The sequence below is a fragment of the Balaenoptera physalus genome (genome assembly GCF_965194825.1).
Source record: "Balaenoptera physalus genome assembly, chromosome: 2".
Taxonomy (NCBI): domain Eukaryota; kingdom Metazoa; phylum Chordata; class Mammalia; order Artiodactyla; family Balaenopteridae; genus Balaenoptera; species Balaenoptera physalus.
In genome coordinates this window covers 26,236,268-26,256,060 of record NC_138883.1, presented here as the reverse complement: position 1 = coordinate 26,256,060, position 19,793 = coordinate 26,236,268, and the positions used below count along the sequence as shown (strand labels likewise).

Here is a 19,793-nt window from a genome sequence, read left to right as displayed (position 1 = left end):
GAACTTCTGATTGACTCGAGATAACCAGTGTCACCCTTGGGTCTGGTAGGATCCCAGCCCAAAGCTCAGACATGGGCTGTTTCCCCAGCCGGCACATCTACCGGGCATGGGTAAATGGCCCTTTTCTCAAGGGCCACCATGAACCCTCAGTAACTTCCACCCATATCCTTGCAATTTCGGGGGCCAACGGAGATTAGGCAGCCCTGCTGTGGAACCACTGCCCTGGCAGTTTTAGTGCCTGGGAAACAGGTTCGGGAAGGCCCTGAGACAGGGCAGAGCGTGACTCGAGGATTCCTGGGCCCTGCCCGGGGCAGCTTTGGGGCTTGTGGCTCCTGCCGGGCAGGACGGGCTCTGGGGCAGTCCTGGAATGAGTCTTTGTTTCTTCCTCCCCACCAAGATTGGCAAAGGGACCGGCCCTCCCTCCCCCACCAAGGACCGCAAGAAGGATGTGTCCTCCCCACAGCGGGGCCAGTGTAGCCCCCATCGCAGGAACAGCCGCAGTGAAAGGCGGTGAGAAAAGGGTTTCGCCTTGGGTGGGGGGCTGGGGAGGCAGCAAAAGGCGTTTTCCTTCCCTCTCATCTTCCAGATCCCTCTGTTCTTCCCCCACCTCTTCTCTTTCTCACCTTTCACTTTTTTGCCTCTGCTGGAGGGAACTCGGGATGGTGTGTTTGTGTGTTGATATGGCAGCAATGCAATCCCATTTCTCGAGAGAAGATGACATCACTGGCCCACTGGTCATCCTATGCAGGGCCCAGATGCCAAGCCGGAGACCCACAGGGAAGGCTGGAGGCCAGCAGCAGAATGGGCTCTATGGGAGGGAGGGTAGAAGGGGCGGGTCCCTGCCTACGGTGAGTCCTTCCAGGAATATCACTGGAAAATGTTTGACGTCAGATGGCGGCTGGTGGCTGGCTTTGAACGTAACTTTTGCCCCTGTGAGTCTGTGGTTTCTGCCTGTAACTAGACGGCAGAAACATCCCGTTAAGACACCAGGCTGCCTCATCAGATTTGTCTCCTACACGTCAGCCTGGCTCTTGCTTTAAATGTCGTTGTCATTCTGGAAGCACCTCTCTGGTGTAAGGGGCGCCAAGCTGGCCTCCAATATCCAGCATCCTTCACTTTGACCTAGGAGGCTTTCAGAGAGAACAGATCCCCCTCACAGAGACTGACGCATTACACTATTACTTTCTTACTTAACTGCTGACCTCTGTGAAAAGCAGTACCCCGCAAGAGAGTGCAGGGACCACACTCAGGACAGCAAGGCGTGTGGGCGCTCCAGAAACACACTTCCGCAGGGGCTCTACCGATTCCTTTGGGACACCTTGGGGACTGGGGAGGTGGGGAGCCAGCAGGTGCAGCCACCCCTTGCTCCCTGCTCCCGCACCTCCCTGATGGGCCACTCACCCCTTCCCCCTCCTCTGCTCTCTCCTCCCTGCAGGCCTTCTGGTGAGAAGAAGCCTTCGGAGCCCAAAGCCATGCCAGACCTCAATGGGTACCAGATCCGGGTGTGAGGCAGGCGGCAGTGCCCCAGCCGCACCCACTTCTGGGGGCCAGGATCTGCCTGCCAGAACCGGCCTCGCTCCTGGGGAAGTTGGGGCTGATGATGGGGGCAGAGTGAGGGGCAGCAGGAAGAGCGTGTCCCAGCTCAGCCACCCAAGATGCTGCCCCTCCCGCTGGGCCAAGCCCCCTGACTTTGGACCACGAGGCAGTGAAGAGTTTAATTTTGAGTTTTTAACTCGGCAACTGAAATTTAAGGTATTTGGGAAAAAACTTAAAACGAATGGATCTGCCAGTGGCTGGAAGGCCAGTGCTTAGAGGATCTAAGTGCCACAGGGCTGGGTGAGGAGGGGTTGCTGGCTCTGCTGGTACCCCTGCCCCAAGGTCTCTCTGGGATTTGGGTCCATTCCATCTATGGGAAACCTCCCAGCTCTGCTAGGCCTCTGGCAGGACGGGGGGAGGGATGTTTCTCCAGTCCTGTCTGCCCTGGCAGAATCTTCACCCAGGGAAAGGAAAGCAGGGTAGGAACCACCCTGAGAAAGGGCTGTATGGCCCATATCAGGAGCTTAGCACAGGACACATCTGCCCCAAGAGCCAGAGCCTGTGGCTTAGGCGGGTCCTCAGGCCCCTGCAGCCCCATGGACAGTGCTGTGCGGGCTGACATTGCCTCGTGGCAGGGCCCGTGCTGGGAAGGGCTGGACGAGAGCCCAGGAGAGAACCGCTGGGGGAAGGGTTCCCGGACCCCTACCTGGCCTGCTTGCTCAGCCCAGCTCTGCCTGTTGCTGAAGCCGGGGCCTCCCTGCAGAGGGGCTGGGCTCTGCCAAGGGCCCAGAGATGCACTGGGCTCAGCATGACTGTGGGGACTGAATAGACCTGGTGGGTCCAGGAACCATGGCTGGCGGTGGGGTGGGACACTCAGGCCCAGGTCTGTCCCCCTGGTAGGTAGTCCCCAGGGACTGCTCCCCCTTCCTATTACCTTAGCCCTTGCTGGGGAAATGAAGACCAGATCAGGCTGCCTGTGTCCCAGCCCTACCTCCCCTCATTCAGCAGCCTGGGTAGGTGTGGAGGGCCCAGTGATGATCAGGCCTGTTGCGTGAGGCCGCTCATCAGGGAAGAACCTGAGCTGCTGGAGTCTGCACAGCCTGCCTGGCAGGTGTGAGATACCTGGCGGGCAAGTGAGAGGTTGTGGAGAGAGGTTGGAGGGCCTGCGGGAAGGTTCTGGAGGCCCAAGTAACAAAGAGGTGTAGGTCAAGGGGGCAGTGCGGCCACTAAGGAGAGGCAGGGCCCGAGAACTGGGGAATGTAAGTGAGAAAAGAATGTGGGGGAGAGTTTAGAATCAGACGGCCTTGGGGAGTAGTGAGTTCCCTATTGCTGGAGGTATTCAAGCAAAGACTAGATGGCTGCTTGTCATCTTGAAAGCTATAGAAAGGATTTAGGTTACGGAAGGATAACTGGATGAGATGACCATTAAGGTTTCTTAATACTGAGAGGCTATGATTCAGCCAGGGGCAGCTGGCAGTAAGGCTGCAGCAGGGCTGGGGGCCTGGAAGAGGGAGGACCAGAGCCAGAGTTGTAAACTCAAATGCCTGTGGGGCCAGGCAGATGACTAAAAGGAGGGCTGCAGGGCTGGGTGGGGATTGTGGCAAATTAAAGAAAACATACCCCATTAAAGCAGCCACTGTTGCTCAGCCATTCTGAGCGCAGGCCCTGCAGTATCAGATTGCCTGATTTTTTTTGTTGAGAGGCCAGAACTCTGAATTTTTATGTGAAATATGCTGATTTTTAAATGTTGGCAGTCAGTTCAGAAAATTGTAAAGCCCAACGTGAAAAAGAATGCTGGTTTGTAATCTCTGAAGTAGAGAGGGCTTGGGCTGTGGAGAGGTCCACCAGGGTACTTTGAGGTGGAAAGCATGAAAAGTTGTAGGCCTCCCAGAGCAGGCCGGGCCAGGGCAGCGTCCTCGCTGCAGAGGCTGCTCAGAGTGGGCAGCTACCCCACGTTCATGTTCGCTCTCGCTGCAGACCAGAGACACACCAGTAACTCCCTGCGGTTGCTGAGACACCAGAGGGGGTGGAGTGGAATAGAAATAGTGCAATTCTCAGCCTGCCAGGGAGATGGATTGTGCCTGAGAAGCAAAGAAAGGGAGAGAGGGAGACAGGATGCGTTTGCTGATGCAAGTGCCCGCCAGGGAAGGCACCAGGCTGGCAGCTCTTCACACCAGCAGCTCTTGGCCCAGAGCCAGGCCCAACAGGGAAGACGGCTGCTCAGTCCCCTGGGTTTCTCATGGGTCACTGGGCCCTGGGAAGGTGCCTAACCTGTCCCCCGGGCTACACCCCAGCCAGACCAATCCGAGGACCACTATGAGCTCTAACTCACCATCCCATCCCATCCCAGTTTTCAGGGAGAGGGGTGGTGGGTCCCCACGTTCACACATTCACCTGAGGCAGAGATGGATCCGTTTGGGAGGCGTGAGGCTGAAAGTGAGGACTTTTGTGGGTCTGGATGTGGGTGCCTCGTGCAGGCCGCTCATTGGCAGACACCCCAGATGCCCCTGTGGACCACAGGGCTTGAGGGTGAGACGTGAGGGAGCCGCTCCTGGTATGGGAGCCCAGCAGGGTGCTCTGACCCTCTGGCTCCTTCCCGAGCCCTTTGGGGAGAAGGAATCAGGACGAAGCCCCAACCCCTACTGCTGTCTTCCAGGGAGGGAGCCGACCACCCACAGCTGATAACCCCCTAGCACTCCCCCTTCCTCGCTCAGACCTCGGGCCTGTGGACACCCACAGGATACAGCGGTGCTTTTTAATTTAACTGTTTCACATATGTAGCAACCCCTCCTCCCCTCCTGGGCGTGTTTACACAGGCTCTGCTCCCCAGGGCTGGCCTGGCTGCAGAGTTTCTGGGGAGGCAGAGGCAGGGACTTTAGGGCCTTAGTCACCATCCTCAGTATCACCTCATCTCAATTCCTGTGAGGGACCAGGCCTCGCTCCTCCCGACTCAGGACTGCCTTCCAGCTCTCAGCGTGGGTTCCTCAGGGGTAGGGGCTGCTGGCTGGGGAGGGGTCAAGGGGAGAGCAGAGAAAGCTGCTTGATGATGGGGGTGTCGGCAAGGGGGGGCAGTGATTGCTCCCCAAGGCCTGGCTGCCTGTGCTCTGTGCTGGGTGCCGGGTCAGAACACTGGGAAATTGGGTTTCAAGCCTCCCCACCCACCGACCTGCCAGTCCTCTCCCTCCCGTGGCCTCAGTAGTCATGGTCCCCTCGCCCATCTCGCCAGCCACCCCATCCTTCCTGGGCGTGGCCAAGTGGGGAGAGCGGCGCCCCCAGCCCCCAGGTGCGATGATGAAGCCTAGGGCCAGGGTTCTGAGCAGCAGAAAGAGCCTGGAGGTTGGCCATGTCTGGTTTCTGGCCCACTCTGTCATCTTTTGCCCCCCACCGCTTCCAGCTTCGACTGGACTTACCGGCCCAGGGACGGGGTCTAATTCTGGCTGGTGGCGCCCAGAGGCCTGTGTGCCCGTGCGCGCCTGGGTCTCCTGCCTGGGTGGTTTTCGGCTTAGCTACAGCGGCTTCCCCAGGCACCGCCCCCCAGCCTCCGAGTACAGGGAGGTGTGAGCTGGGCCCGGCATATCGACCGCGTTCTGTGTGCCAGAAGCGGGCCGTGTTGAAATCCCCACTTCCCTTGTTCCACTGAGAAACCAGTGTGAAGGGCAGGGAGGTCCTCTGGGGGAGCGTAGGGTGGGAGGGGAGGTCTGACCCCGGCCAGGCAGGGCTGCCGCGGTGCTAGCTCCAAGTCCATCAGTATTGACCCCGCTCGCCCCATCTTGGCGCTCCAGAGTTCCAAGTTTCCCTTTTTCTTCAAGTCTGATGAGAGAAGAAATCGGGTGCGCTTGGCCTGGGGCCTAGTGATGGTGGAAGGCCCCTCCCTCGAGCTCTGTGTTGGCTGCCATGTTGTACTGGACTTTGTTCCCCCTCTTCTTCTCATATCAGTGTTGCCCCTCCCCCTCTGACTTTTACACTTCGTCTCATTCCTGTTCTCACTTTTTCCTTGAAATGAATAAAGTCTCCCCAGCTCAGCTGTGTGGGCTGGGAGGAAGCCCCAGTTTGTAAACCTTGTCTTCTTCCCTCTGGGAGCTGAGGCTGGAGCTGCCCCACCCACCAGGGTCAGCCTCGGCAGCTCCGGAGAGAACCTGCCCGGAGGTGAGGAGAGCCCCAGACAAGGCAACAGGACACTTTGCAGCCCCTGCAGTCATGATAAAACTTCTGGGGTCCCAGACAGTCACCCTCAGCCTGCTGAAGCCACTCAGCTCGTGTTAATCCTAATCTGGGAGGTCTTTCCTGCTGGCTGTAAATGAACCCCTTCTCCCTCACACAGCCAGTTCAGCCCCCAGAGGCGCAGGATGTGTTCCAGAGCCCTGCTCTTCCTACCCTAGTCCCCAGCAGTCCATCGGGAACAGAAGAGGAAGGCGGGGTGTTCTCCTGGGAGCTGAGGCTATTTCAGGAAACCATAGCAACAGGGATCTGCAGTCCCTTCTCATCACAGTTGCCAGTGCAGAATCTATGGTGGTTAAAGCCACAGCTTTGGAAAACACCGCTGGTTCCACCCTTCTTCCTCTACATTGTCCCTCCAGCTCTGGACCTCTTCCCAATGCTTTAAGGCAAGTCCAAACAATTACAACCAGACCTGCACAGAAATATCTTTTAGACCCCACAGCATTTTTCACCTTTAACCCTTCCTCTCTGTTTCTCTGGTCTCCTTTCATTCAGTTTGAGAGTAAAACCTAGACTTATAAGAGGAGGGAGTATATTTCCTACTTCTTATCCCAGCCAATCCCCATAAGGTCCTAACTAGAAGTGTCGTTTAGCACAGCAGGAGTCCCTCACTTTCAGTAGCGTGGTGGTGAGGCGTGGCCACTGGGAAGAGGAGGGGTGGTCTGTTGGAATCCATGAACATCTTAGACTGTACGCCATTAAAAAGAGGCAGTTATGTTAATTACAGGTTCATTTAAATCCAGCTTAAACGATAACAAAAAAGAGCCTTTCAATAAACCAGAGTTTGTGAGTAACTTGGATTATACACCTTTACACAAAGGCAGTGTTGAAATTTACACATTCAAGTTCAGCTAAAGTACCAAGTAAAGGGCCTTGTGGATGGACTTCAATGAGCTGGGCTCATACACAGTAGGGCCCTGGAGTGCTCTCGTGAAAGGAGGGCTGGGTTAAGTACTGTGGTGAGTCTGTATGAGTCAACCAGGCTCACCGTGGACACTGCTTGGCCACTTTCTTAGAATTGACGCAGAGGTAAGTGCCAATTGTGGACGCCCAAGAGAACCAGAACCCAACTTGCTGTGTGGATTACCGCGTTTCCTTCTGCTCCCTTTCTTGCAAGCTCACAGCATGTGCCTGTCTAGTTTAGGCACATGACTAAAGTGGGTCGGACCTTTAAATGCAGGTGGCACTTCTCAGAGGCCTGGACATGAAGAGATTGAAGCTCTGCACCCACATCTGCCAGGATCTGACATCCTGACCACGACTGTGGAGGGCAGTGGTGACAGGAAGTGCTGGTCATACCAAAGACCAAGCCGACTGGGCCACATGCAGGCTGCCTGGTAACCCTTATAGTGTTTGCCAAGGGGGTGAGGGACCCGCTGAGGCCTGGCGGGTGGTTGGAGATGGGCCACCTCAGGTGGGCTGAGGGACAGCACTCTGAGCAGCCCACATGGGAATGTGCACTCCCTCCAACCCCCAGCCAGAAAGGACTTGGTCATGGGAAAGACAAAACCTCCAAGAATGTTGAGTGTGGAGACTCCACTCGTCTCTCCGCAGCTGTGTGAGGCCTCTGGCCTTATGGGCACAGGAACTGACTAGGGATGGGGCAGAAGGCAGAGTTCCCAATTAAGGTCACATTCTCCTAACCTGGCAGAGATCACCCTACCACGTTCTCGTCTGGCTGGCCCTTGCCTGGGACAGTTTTGTTTTGCCCTCTCTCCCCGGGTGGAAACTAGAGGAGGTGGGCCCCTCCTGCTCCCAGAAGACGGGAAGCCATGCTTTGCCTTATGTAACCAATCAGAAAACAATCCTCTAGTCCAGTAGCTACACCACGGCAAGAACTGGGGAGAAAAAACAGGGTTTAAAAACAAGCCAGCAGAGGGCTGGTTGGTCATTTCCCTTCTCCCAGGCCCAGCCCCATGTATCTGCCTTACAAGACAACCTGTCTCTTCTACTCCCAGGAAAGGCTGTGTTCTGAGGAGTTGGGTGGCAAGAAATAAAGGAGATTCTCAGTTTACCTCTTTGGGATCTCTATTTCCTTGGATATAAAGGTAAGATATGCACACCTGAACTGCCACCTTGTAGTGCAACTGTCTACTGATCATGGAAGTGGAAGCACTCTGGAAACTGTGAATCAAAGTGCCGTGCAGATGCTACGTGACTCACCTTATGGGGGGGGGGGGGAAGCCCTCCAGGCCAGGAAAGGGGTCTCTGGGGACGTACCTCAAAGCTTAGGAGCTCTAAAGTAATTACAAGCCCCCAGGGCCAACTGTCCAGGCTGACTAGGGAGAACTACCCACCCTCAATTCCAACTGTTACCAGTAATTACCAATTACTGTAATTACCAATAATACTCTGGGATTCTTAGCATCCCTTCAAATAACGTAATTTCAGATCTGAAAATTCCTCACACACGGAAAAGAATATTACTTTAATTTCTATTTCACCAAGATACATGCAACATAGGGAGGGGTTAACTTACCCACAATCACCAAGTGACCAGGCCAAGATGACAAGTGGTGTTCCTAATCCGTGGCTAAATCCCAACCCAGGTGGTTCAACTGGTACCCAGGTAGCTTTAAATAACCCAGATTCTCAGGTACTGATTCAGAGGTGTGGGGTCTGGGATTCTGTTCAGGTAAGGCAGAAAACCACACCTGTCTCAGGGCTTCTTCCCACGGGCACAGGGGCTGGTGGACCTGCTGCACAGGGAGGCCGGAGGAAGACGAAGTCCCAGCACAGTGAGGCCCGGGAAAGATGAGAAACCTTGCCAGCAACAGGTGGCTCACAGCTCAGCCCTGGCTCCCGAATACAGAAGAGATGATCAAAAATAGAAGCGCGGCAAGAGGCATCTGCCATGTGCATCATGCCTCATGCAGCTGCCATAGCTTTGACCAGGAAAACTTCTCATCCTGCTTTCGCCACAGACCCTCCTCTGCTTGGACTAGGCGGAGGTACGGGAGGTACAGGGGCAGCAGTTGGAATAAGAACGAGAGCAGCTGAAAGCAGTATTCTCCTCTAGCTTGGCGAGGATGGAGAAGAGAGCTGCACCCCACGAAAGTCGGGGCAGGAGGCTGCACTCAAGCCGTTCCTCCCAGGCCTCAGAGTAGTGGGCAACTGCTCAGTTACCAGAGGGAGATGATAACCCTTTTCTCTGGTCTAGATCTCAGGTTTGAGGCCCCACCCCAGGATCAGTCTCTTCCTCTCTGCCCACCTCATTCCCCAGGCCTTCCCTCCCCCATACCTTTCAGGATCCTAATAAAATAACCAACAGTAGGGGGGAAAGGCAAACCTTTATTTGGAAAAGAGAGTTCAAATGACCATTTAAAACCGCTTTTCATTTCCAAAACAGAAACAAATAAGAAAACAAGGAGAAGATCATCTATCAAGCTTCTGCCCTCTGCCATCTTTAGCCATTTTTAAACTACATTTCCTGGCAGAAAAAAAGTGATGGGCCCTAGTCCTACAAACCAATAGGGCACTGTCTTGAGACCATCTCAGGAGATGCCCAGGGAGAGACAAATGGAGTGGATGGTGGAGTGTGGACAGATAGGCCTGGGGCTCAGACAGGCACATGCCCAGTACCCAGGAAACAATGTTTAAAAATATACATGAATAGATAAATTCCCAAGAACCTAGGCATGGAAAGCTTATAACCATGAACGGAGCAGCAGAATTATTCAAGCTGGGTCTTTGGCTCTCAAAAAAAAAAAGGAGAAAACATTAACCTCTAGCTAACTGTCCCTAACTCCAGCCTCTCAGCTATATCCTTCAGTCCCATTCTGGAGGCCAAGTGGGCCAACAGCAAGTCAAGTCTGCAGGGCCAGCAGCTACACCCAGCAATGCAGGATTCGGGCATGCAGGTGACTCATGTGGGCAAGGGAGCGCCCCCTGAAGGGGCCAGGGTGCTCCTGCACCAGGAGAGGGAAAGCAGAGGCCATGAGCAGCCAAGGCCTTGCCGGAAGTGGAGCACCGCCACCTCCAGTTCTTGGGCCAGTTTTGCCCAGGGCCACCTTTCTGCTGAGAAGGTCTGGCCTGAGCTAAATACCAGGCTTTTCTAGGGGAAAAAAGGAAGGGGATGGGGGAGGCAGCAAAGAGTAGAAAGCAGTGGGAGGAGAGGAACAGAGAACTGCAGCTTAGCTGTGCAGAGGGAAGGGAACAAGTCCCTGAGGTCTTGCGTCCTGGCTGAGGCAGCTGCAGAACCTGCCGGCTCTCTCCCCCCTGGGACTCCCACCCTCGCCGCAGTCCTCCAGTGAGGTAAGAGTTCCCTGACAGTTCTTCCTCCTCATGCCTAAAGAGTTTGGCACCTCAATCCACTACCCCTGCCCACTGACCCCACACAGGGCTTCAAACTTTGGCCTCCCACAGGGCAGCCTAGGGAAAGGGATGAGCCCTAGAGGAAGCATGCCAGGCCTGTGGGGAGCTCTGGGTCGAGGGCATCCCTGGATCCGCTGCTCCAGCTCATGGGGCCCACTTGTTACCAGAGCCCGGATGATGAGGATGCCCTGGTTGGCAGGATGGACACCTAAAGAAACACAGACGATAAAAGGAGAGACGGGCCCACGCTCCTACCGCTGGCAGCCAGGTGCCCATGTGCCTGCAGCACACAGCTACCCGGTCACGCCCTCCACCTGCCCCTAGGCTGACAGCCCCAGTGTGGAAAGCGGGCTAGTCAGAGACAGGCAGGGCTGCGCAAAGCAGTCCCACCCCGAGAGGATGCACCTACGACACACACCTCACGTGGGTGTGTCTGGCAAGAGGGCTGGGCCCAGGGGTCTCAGGCAGGGAGAAGGTCAGGTCAGAAGGCACCCCACCAAGAAACGGCCTGAAGACAAATAACCAATGAGATCAATAGCTCCCGCAACCCTGGTAATTAAAAATCAAGGGGAAGCGCTGGATACATGGAAGGAAGGGGGAACCCCCCCTTCTGCCTCTCCCAGGGCCACCCAGTATGTGGCACAGGTTTAGGAAGAGGCTGGGGCGGGGCAGGGACCACAGGCAGAGAATGTGGACAGGCCTGGAGGAAATCTAGCCATGGGAAAAAGGGAACAAGGAGGGGAGGGGAGGGGACGTAAGTTTCTTGGATCTAAGTTTCCAGAAGCATGGGATATTTCCACAGTCTCTGATCCAGGTGGCTCTTCTGGAAGAGAAGCTCTCTTCCCCTGGGAGACCATCATGGGACGGTGACTTCCATCCCGAAGCTGGCCAGTAGGCAGAGGTGGTCTGAAGAGCAGAAGGGGTTGGGTAAGCCATTGGCAGCCCAGAGAATCTCTTCAGAGAGGAGGGAGAGCCGGCCCAGGAGCTTCAGAGTTCCATCCCGACAAAGCCTGCGATCTGGAGCACAAAGCGGAGGCTGGTGGGTAAGGCAGCCACAGCCAAACTGCACGGGGTCGGGGGGCCCCATGGGAGCTACACCTTAGGAGGCTGCATCTCCTCGGCGGCCCTATCCTCCCTCACCTCCTGCCGCCTCTGGCGGAGGTCTCATTTTCTCAGATATGCCATGATATGTCAATGAACGAAGTCGGGTGGCTTCGGTGGGACTGCGGCAAACTAGAGTGCACGTCCAAGCCCAGCATTACAAGATCTTCTGATTTCAAGAGAAGCCGAAGCCCAGATTTGCTATATAAAATTTGATTTCTCAACAGAAAATCCAAACATTTTAAAAGACATGCTTTAAACAAAACAGGCATGGGGCTGATAGACTGCTATACTGTGACTATTGTGAGGGGTGAGAAGACAGGAAATAGGGTTTCTAACCTAACCAAGTCCCTTACTAACCAGCTGCCACTGAACAAATCCAACAGAGCACCTCCTGGTGCTCTATTTTCATTTTTAAAATGGAGGGACGGCTTGTTCTGCCCACATCTTTCTAATGCTACAAGGATAAAAAGAGAAGGCGGGCAAATGGCCTAAGGCAAGTATGATGAGGATGACCAGTGTCAGGTAGGTATGAGATCTGCTCCTTTGCTGGTCAGGTCCCAGCAGCCCAAGCCATGTGATCAAATGCCTGACCTACCATCAGTTCCCAGGGACTCTTAGGGGTGGCTTCTAGGAATCCAGGATCCACTAAGCTTACCAGTTCTGTTCCCATTCTCGCAGGACTCAGCAGCTGAGAAGAAGATGTAATCTACTGTCATTCCAAGACCCAAGGGCATTGTGGTGACCTCTGGGCGGCCATGCTGGGGCAGGAAATGAGTATACACCGAGGTCAGGTGGAGGCAGTGCTGGATGGTGCCTACAGTCCTTCGGGGATGGAGGGGAAGATGTCAGTCAACAAACATTACTGAACTTTCCCCAAGGTCACTTCTCTGTGGGTTTTATCAAGTTTTTTAAGGGATGATCCCAAATAACTCAACCTCAGCAAATGCCTTCCCATGCTAATTAAGAGGCTGACAGTCTTAGCTAAAATTAGCCTAGAAACAGACACATTTATACACAGTCCTGCTGACATTCCTCACCCCCCACTCTCCTCTTGCTACCTGGTGAAGTATACCTAATGTACCCTTGTCCATGGGTCAGCAAGCTCTTCTGTGAGGCCTTACTCCCAAATGAAAAGGGCAGGGGCTTTTCATCTGCAAGAACCTAGGTGGGTCACCTCTGGCCTCTGCACACCAGTATGTGCCTCCATAATCTTAGCACACATAAAAGGAAGAGAGAGCTCAGCAAAATGTGTTCCCCCAAATCAGCCCCAGGAAAGCCAACAGGAATCTCTCTAATACACCTCGATGGGGCTGGAATGCAAGCAGAAGGGAACTGGAAGAAGATTACCTGGGGAAGTCAGGCTCAGGCTCAGATATGTCTTCCTCAACGACAGACTCGACCCAGCCAGCAGGTCGCTCTGTAGAAGACCGGAGAGAAAGGGTTTTATCACTCACAGACAGTGAAGCAGGGTTAGAACCTTGCACCCTGAAATCCCACTCAGATCCTTGACTGGATTGTTCCAGAAGGGAAAAGGGAAAGAGAAAAGGTGAGGAGAGGAAGAAAACAATGGACCAAAGTCAAGAACCTCAGGAAGCAGACAGACAGAGGTCTCTAACACAGACATCTCTTCCCTGGCTCAGCAACTTTTTAAAAAATTTAAATTCATTCTTTAGAATAGGTAATACAGTCACATGGTACACAAATCAAAATGTAGAGAAAAATATCAGTGAAAAGGCTCCCTCCCACTCTGGGACCTTGCCACTCAATTCCTCTCTCCAGAGGCAACCAATGTTAACAAATTCCTGGTGTATTCCTCCAGAGATTTTCTATCACCCACCATCCATTGTGTGCATATATGTAGCTGTGTATGTATGCGTATACATATGTATGCACACACAGGTATCCATACTTATACACACCTATACATGTACACACACATACACAAAGAAAAAAGACACACATTACCAATATCAGGAGAGAAAGAGGGACTATTATTACAGATCTTACTGACATTAATAGGTATTATGAACTGAATGTTTGTCTCTCCCCAAAATATGTTGAAACCATAACCCCCAGTGTGATGGCATTAGGAGGTGGGGCCTTTAGGAGGTAATTTGGCCTTGAGGGTGAAGCCCTCATGAACAGGATTAATGCCCTTATAAAAGGGATCCCAGAGGGCTGTCCTTTCTGCCATGTATGGATGCAACAGTAAGTTGGCAATCAGCAACCCAGAGGACGGTCCTCACCGAAACTGGACCATGCTGGCGCCCTGACCTCGAACTTCCAGCCTCCAGAACTGTGAGAAATAAATTTCTGTTGTTTATAAACTACTCAGGCTGTGGTGCTTTGTTATAACAACCCAAACTAAGAAAAAGGATAACAAGGATCAACAAAATTGACAAACCCTTAGCTAGACTGACCAAGAAAAAAAGAGAAAACTCAAATTACTAAAACCAGGAATGAAAGAGGGGGCCATCAACACCAACCTTAAGAAATAAAAAAATTTTAGGGATACAATAAATAATTGTATACCAACAAATTAGATGACTTAGGTAAAATGGACAAATTCCTAAAAAGACAAAAACTACACAAACTGACTCAAGAAAAAGAAGAAAATCTGAATAGTTCTATAACAATTAAAGAGACTGAATTAGCAATTTAAAAATTCTCACAAAGAAAAGCCCAGGCTCATATAGCTTTACTAGTGAATTCTGCTAAACATTAAAAAAAAAAAAAAAGTAATATGAATCCTTCACAAATACTTCCAAAATATAAAAGAGGGAACACTTCCCAACTCATACTACGAGGTATTACTCTGATATCAAAACTAGACAAAAACATCACAAAGAATGAAAACTACAGACTAATATTGCCTATGAATGTAGATGCAAAATGCCTCAACAATTACAGTTCTGTGATTTATAAGAAATGTATATTTGGTCATTCAGATGACCAAATATATATTTCTCATATATAGTCAGTTTTCATATACAGCCTTAGTCCACAGTTGCTGGTTCAAAGCTCCCCAAACCCTTAGAATTTCCTGAGTGTTGAGAGTGAGCAAGGTGCCTTTTGTTATGTTCATGAGGCAATTGTGGAAAATACCTAAGGTTGGGGGCTGGTTGTCAATGGAACCAACCATGTGATTAGAGGAAATTTCAGTCCCACCCTGTGACCTCTAGGGAGCAGAGAGAGGTTGGAGGTGGAATCAATCACCAATGACTAAGGATTTAATAAATCATGCCCATGTATGAAGCCTTCATAAAACCCAAAAAGGACAGGGTTTGGAAAGCTTCCAGGTTGGTGAACTTATGGAGATTCGAGGGAGAATGGTGCACCCAGAGAGGGCATGGAAGCTCCACATCCCTTCCTACATACCTTGCCCTATGCACCTCTTCTGTACAGCTGTTCCTGAGTTATATCCTTTCATAATAAACTAATGATCTAGCAAGTGAAATGTTTCTCTAAGTTCTGTGAACCACTCTAGCAAATTAATCTAACCCAAGGAAGGAGGGGATAGTGGGAACCTCTGATTTATAGCCAGTTGGTCAGAAGAAGCACAGGGAACAACCTGGTCTTTTGAGAGGCACCTTAAGTGTTGGAGGGGTGGGTCTTGTAGAACTGAGCCCTTAACCTGTGGAATCTGATGCTATCGCTGGGGAGACAGTGTCAGAATTGAGTTGAATTGTTTGTTGGCTTTGGGGGAAACTCCTCCTCCCCCATGTTGGAAAACGAGTCTCAGAACAATATACTGGCAAACTAAATCCAGCAAAATAGAAAAATGACTATATACTATGACCAAATACGATTTATCCTAAAAATGTAAGGTTGGTTTAACATCTGAAAATCAATTAATATAATACATCATATTAATAGAATACTGAAGAACAAAAACCACATGATTATCTGAATAGTCACAGAAAAAATATCTGACAAAATCAGATATTTTTTCTCTAGTTGTGGCAACTGAATATACTAAAATACAGCACTCCTTTATGACCAAAAAAAAAACCCACACCACTTAAAAAACTAGGAATAAAAGAGAACTTCCTCAATTTAACTTCCTCAATCTGGTGAAGGGAATCCACAAAACACAAACAAAAAACAAACCAAAAAACCTCATGGCTAACATCATACTCAATGCTAAAAGACTGAAAACTTTACCCCTACGATCAGGAATAAGACAAGAATATTCGCCGTCACCACTCAACACTGTAATGAGAGTTCTAGCCAGGACAATTATGGAAGAAATAAAACGCATCCAAATTGGAATGGAAAAAAGTAATACTGTTTCCATTTGCAAGATGACATGATCTTATATATAGAAAATCCTAAGAAATGCACTAAAAAACTATTAGAACTAATAAATGAGTTTGAGGGACTTCCCTGGTGGTGCAGTGGTTAAGAATCTGCCTGCCAATGCAGGGGACACGGGTTCGAGCCCTGGTCGTGGAACAATTTAACAGGGAAAATGTAGGAATATTTCATTTCATATAAATTAACAAATTTATTGGCATGAAGTCCATAACATTCTCTTACCTTTTTTTAAAAATAACTTTATTGAGGTGGAATTCACATACCATAAAATTCACCCATTTAAAGTGTACAGATCAGTGGCTTTTAGTATATTCAGAGTTGTGGAACCATCATCACAATCTAATTTTACAACATCTTCATCACCCCCAAAAGGAATCCCATATTCATTAGCAGTTATTTTCCCTTTACCCCTCCCCTTGTAAAAAATCAACAGTGGACGTATGGGTTTCTGGACTCTCGGTTCTATTCCATTCATCTATATGCCTATCCTTAGGCCAGTACCACTCTGCCTTGATTATTTTAGCTTTGTATAAGTTTGAAATGAATTGTAAATCTTGTAACTTCATTGTTGTTTTTCAAGATTATTTTGGCTATTCTGGGTCTCTTATATATTTCTGTGTGGATTTTAGGATCACCATGTCAATTTGTGCAAAAAAGTTAGTTGGGATTTTGATAGGAATTTACAGATCTGTAGATCAGTTTGGGAAGTGTTGCCGTTTTAACAGTATTACCTTACGATCAGTGAACATGGAAGTTTTCCCATTTATTTAGATCTTTAATTTCTTTCCATGTTTTATAGCTTTCAGTGCGTCTTATACTTGTTTTGTTAAATTTATTTGTAACTATTTAAAATTCCTTTTGTTACTTTTATAAATGGAAGTATTTTCTGAATTTCATTTTTGGATTGTTCATTGCTAGTGTATAGAGATGCAATTTTTGTATATCAGTCTTGTATCTTGCAATCTTTCAAACTCAAATTTTTAAAAATAAATTTATTTATTTATTTATTTATTTTTGGCTGCGTAGGGTCTCCATTGCTGTGCGTGGGCTTTCTCTAGTTGCGATGAGCAGGGATTACTCTTCGTTGCGGTGCACGGGCTTCTCATTGCGGTGGCTTCTCTTGTTGTGGAGCAGGGGATCTAGGCGCACGGGCTTCAGTAGTTGTGGCTCGCGGGCTCTAGAGTGCAGGCTCAGTAGTTGTGGCACGTGGGCTCAGTAGTTGCGGCACGTGGGCTCCGTAGTTGCAACTCTCGGGCTGTAGAGCGCAGGCTCAGTAATTGTGGCTCACGGGCCTAGTTGCTCCGCGGCATGTGGGATCTTCCCAGACCAGGGCTCGAACCCGTGTCCCCTGCATTGGCAGGCAGATTCTCAACCACTGTGCCACCAGGGAAGCCCAAGATAAATGTATTTTAAGAGTATAAGGAACTATCTATTTTTTCCTTAAGAAGGTTCTTTTTAAAAGAATCTGGAATAGATGTTAAATTTTAACAACTGTCTCTGACATCTACAGGATGACATGCATTTCTATATTTTAATAGATTTCATATATTTATTAGCATGATAAATACATTAATAGATTTCCCAATACTGAACTACCTTCATATTTTTGATAAACTCCATTTGGCCATAGTATATTGCTCTTTCACTGTGATGTTAGATTCTGTTTCCTGATGTTCTATGTACATTTTTTGCATCAATATTCATAAGTGGACAATATTAAGTTCTGTAGTTTTCTTTTCCTGTGTAACTGTTGTCAGGTGTTGGTGTCAAATACTTCTTTTGTAAAAATAACTTGGCCCCCTTCTGCTGTGCTCTTTAACAATTTAAACAGTAATGGAATTACAAGTTCTTTAAAGGTTTGATGATGTTCTCCTATCAACATGAACATGGTGTTTTTGTGGGACTGTATCTCTGAGAACTTTCGCTATTTTTTCACCCTGTGGTAATCTATTTATGTTATGTCTCTCTTTCACAATCAGTTTTAGTAAATTACATTTTCTAAAATTAACATAGGCCATCTAAGTTTTCAATTTCTTTTGCACTCAGTTGAGAAAAGAACCCCCTTATAATCCTCTTAATTCTTCTGCATCTGAATACTTTTACTTGCTCCTGCCCTGCCCCCTTAAATAGGTTAGATAATAGGTTAGCTAATCTGACAGCTGTTTTTTACCCAAAAAACCAACTGATTTTTAGAGCTTATTAGTCCTACTGTTTTTCTGTTCTCTAAATTATTTTCATTTTCATCTTCTGCTTTCTCTCAGCTTGTTCTCTTTTCTAACTTGGGGGATACTTAATTTACTTAATTTAATCTTTTATCAGTATAATTCTCTGATTCAAGATATTCTATATAATTCTATGAATTTTTCACTGAATGCTATTTTAGCTATATACCACAAATATATGGTATTTTCATTATTGTTATTTTCTACACACTCTGCAGTTTCAGTTTAAATTTCATCTTTGACCCAAAAGTTGTTTGAAATTTTTTAAATGTCCAGATGATAGCATTCTTTTAACTTCTATTTTTAATGCACGTGTGATCACGGAAAGTTGGCTATACTATTTCTACTGTTTGAAATTTACTGATTTTTTTTGTGGTAGTCTAATATATGGCCAATTCTCAGGAATTTCCTGTGGATATTTTAAAAGATGTCTTTGCTCTGCTTTCAGTGTTCAGAGTTTGATATGTATCCATCAGATTTACCATACAACATGTTATTTAAGTCTTCTATATTCTTAGTTATTTTTTATCTACTTGAACTATTGTGAACTGAGAAAGATGAATTAAAACCTTCAACCATTAGTTATTTTCTGACTATTATTCCTTGTTAAATACTGCAGTTTCACTTTGTGATGATTGATGTGATGTTATTTGGAACATAAATGTTCCTAACACTAATATCTTCATTTTGAATCAGAAAAATCACAGTGACCAGCAGGATATTGAAAATGGTTTTCTCTCCAGCAAGAGGCAAACTAATTTAGGCTTCTGAATCATATAAGAGGTCAGGAATCAGAGGTACCATTACTCCAGAAAAGAGGTGGGAGGTGAAAATCAAAACTGGCACAATGAACTCACCAGTCAACTAGAGCCATCCCTTACACAGAGCCATTAGGTTTTCATGTCTCATTCCTAAATGTGAATGGACACCTGATGGAATCTTTGGGAACAAACAAATAGTGGGGTAGGAAGAAACTAACTCTTAATTAAAAGAACCTTGAGGGCTTCCCTGGTGGCGCAGTGGTTGAGAGTCTGCCTGCCAATGCAGGGGACACGGGTTCGAGCCCTGGTCTGGGAGGATCCTACGTGCCGCGGAGCGACTGGGCCCGTGAGCCACAATTACTGGGCCTGCGCATCTGGAGCCTGTGCTCCGCAGCAGGAGAGGCCGCGATAGTGAGAGGCCCGCGCACCGTGATGAAGAGTGGCCCCCGCTTGCCACAGCTGGAGAAAGCCCTCGCACAGAAACGAAGACACAACACAGCCATAAATAAAATTAAAAAAAAAAAAATAAAAGAACCTTGGAAGGAACAGATGGAATTTTAAAAATTATCATCCTCAGTAGTAGAAAGGCAATATTGCATTCATTAAAAAAAACCCCAAAAACAATGGTATAAAAAAGAAGGAACTTTTAAAAAGAGATTTGGAAATTAAAAATATAATGGCAGAAATTTAAAATCACTAGAAGGAATGAACAAACTGAGAGCATCTCACAGATGGTAGATTCTAATATCCAATTAACAGTAATTCCAAAAAGAGAAAGCAAAAAAAGGAAATTATTGAAGAAATATTACCAGCAAAATTATGTGACTCGAAATAAATTAGTTTCCATTTGAAAGGGCCCTGGAGTATCCAAAACAATGAATGAAACCAACACCCTGAGTAGGGTAAACCATCATGAGATTTCAGAAATCAAGGGATTAGAGATAAGAACCAGAAAGTCTCAGAGAGGCAAAATAGGTGATATACAAAGAAAGGATCAAGAATCAAAATGGCAGCAGACTTCTCATTAGCAATGCTGGAACCTGCAAGACAATGGACTGATTTCCAAACTAGACATTTACACTTTGCAAATTTTCATATTAGTGTGAGGATAAAAAAAATCAAGTCTTCTTTTAGTACATGAAAAGAAAAACAAAAAAGAAAGAAAGAAAACTGCTTCTCTCAACACCAGGTTCTACCCATGCAGCACGATGTACAAACGGCACTGCTCCAGCAGTTACATGCAACTCAAGGCCTCTGCCTGTCCCACCAGGCCACATGAGCACATGGGCCACAACTGCCTCTACCTGAGCTGCAACATCTT

At 48.6% G+C, this 19,793-nt stretch overlaps 2 protein-coding genes across 3 annotated transcripts in view; one reads left to right on the top strand and one right to left on the bottom strand.

The window, feature by feature from the left end:
• VASH1 (vasohibin 1) overlaps positions 1-9,472 on the top strand; it is a 23,988-nt gene extending 14,516 nt beyond the window's left edge. Inside the window, exons 6-7 of the mRNA XM_082451825.1 lie at positions 398-510; positions 1,436-9,472. Of these exons, the coding sequence (XP_082307951.1) occupies positions 398-510; positions 1,436-1,508 (186 nt within the window). The 3' untranslated portion in view covers positions 1,509-9,472. The remainder of the gene's footprint in view (positions 1-397; positions 511-1,435) is intronic.
• ANGEL1 (angel homolog 1) overlaps positions 9,026-19,793 on the bottom strand; it is a 23,192-nt gene continuing 12,424 nt past the window's right edge. The window contains exons 8-10 of one of the 2 annotated variants that reach the window (XM_082451645.1): positions 12,520-12,589; positions 11,828-11,994; positions 9,026-11,085 (exon numbers count right to left, since the gene is read on the bottom strand). In XM_082451645.1, the coding sequence (XP_082307771.1) occupies positions 10,925-11,085; positions 11,828-11,994; positions 12,520-12,589 (398 nt within the window). In that variant the 3' untranslated portion in view covers positions 9,026-10,924. The remainder of the gene's footprint in view (positions 11,086-11,827; positions 11,995-12,519; positions 12,590-19,793) is intronic. The other variant, XM_082451646.1, reaches the window with a different exon arrangement.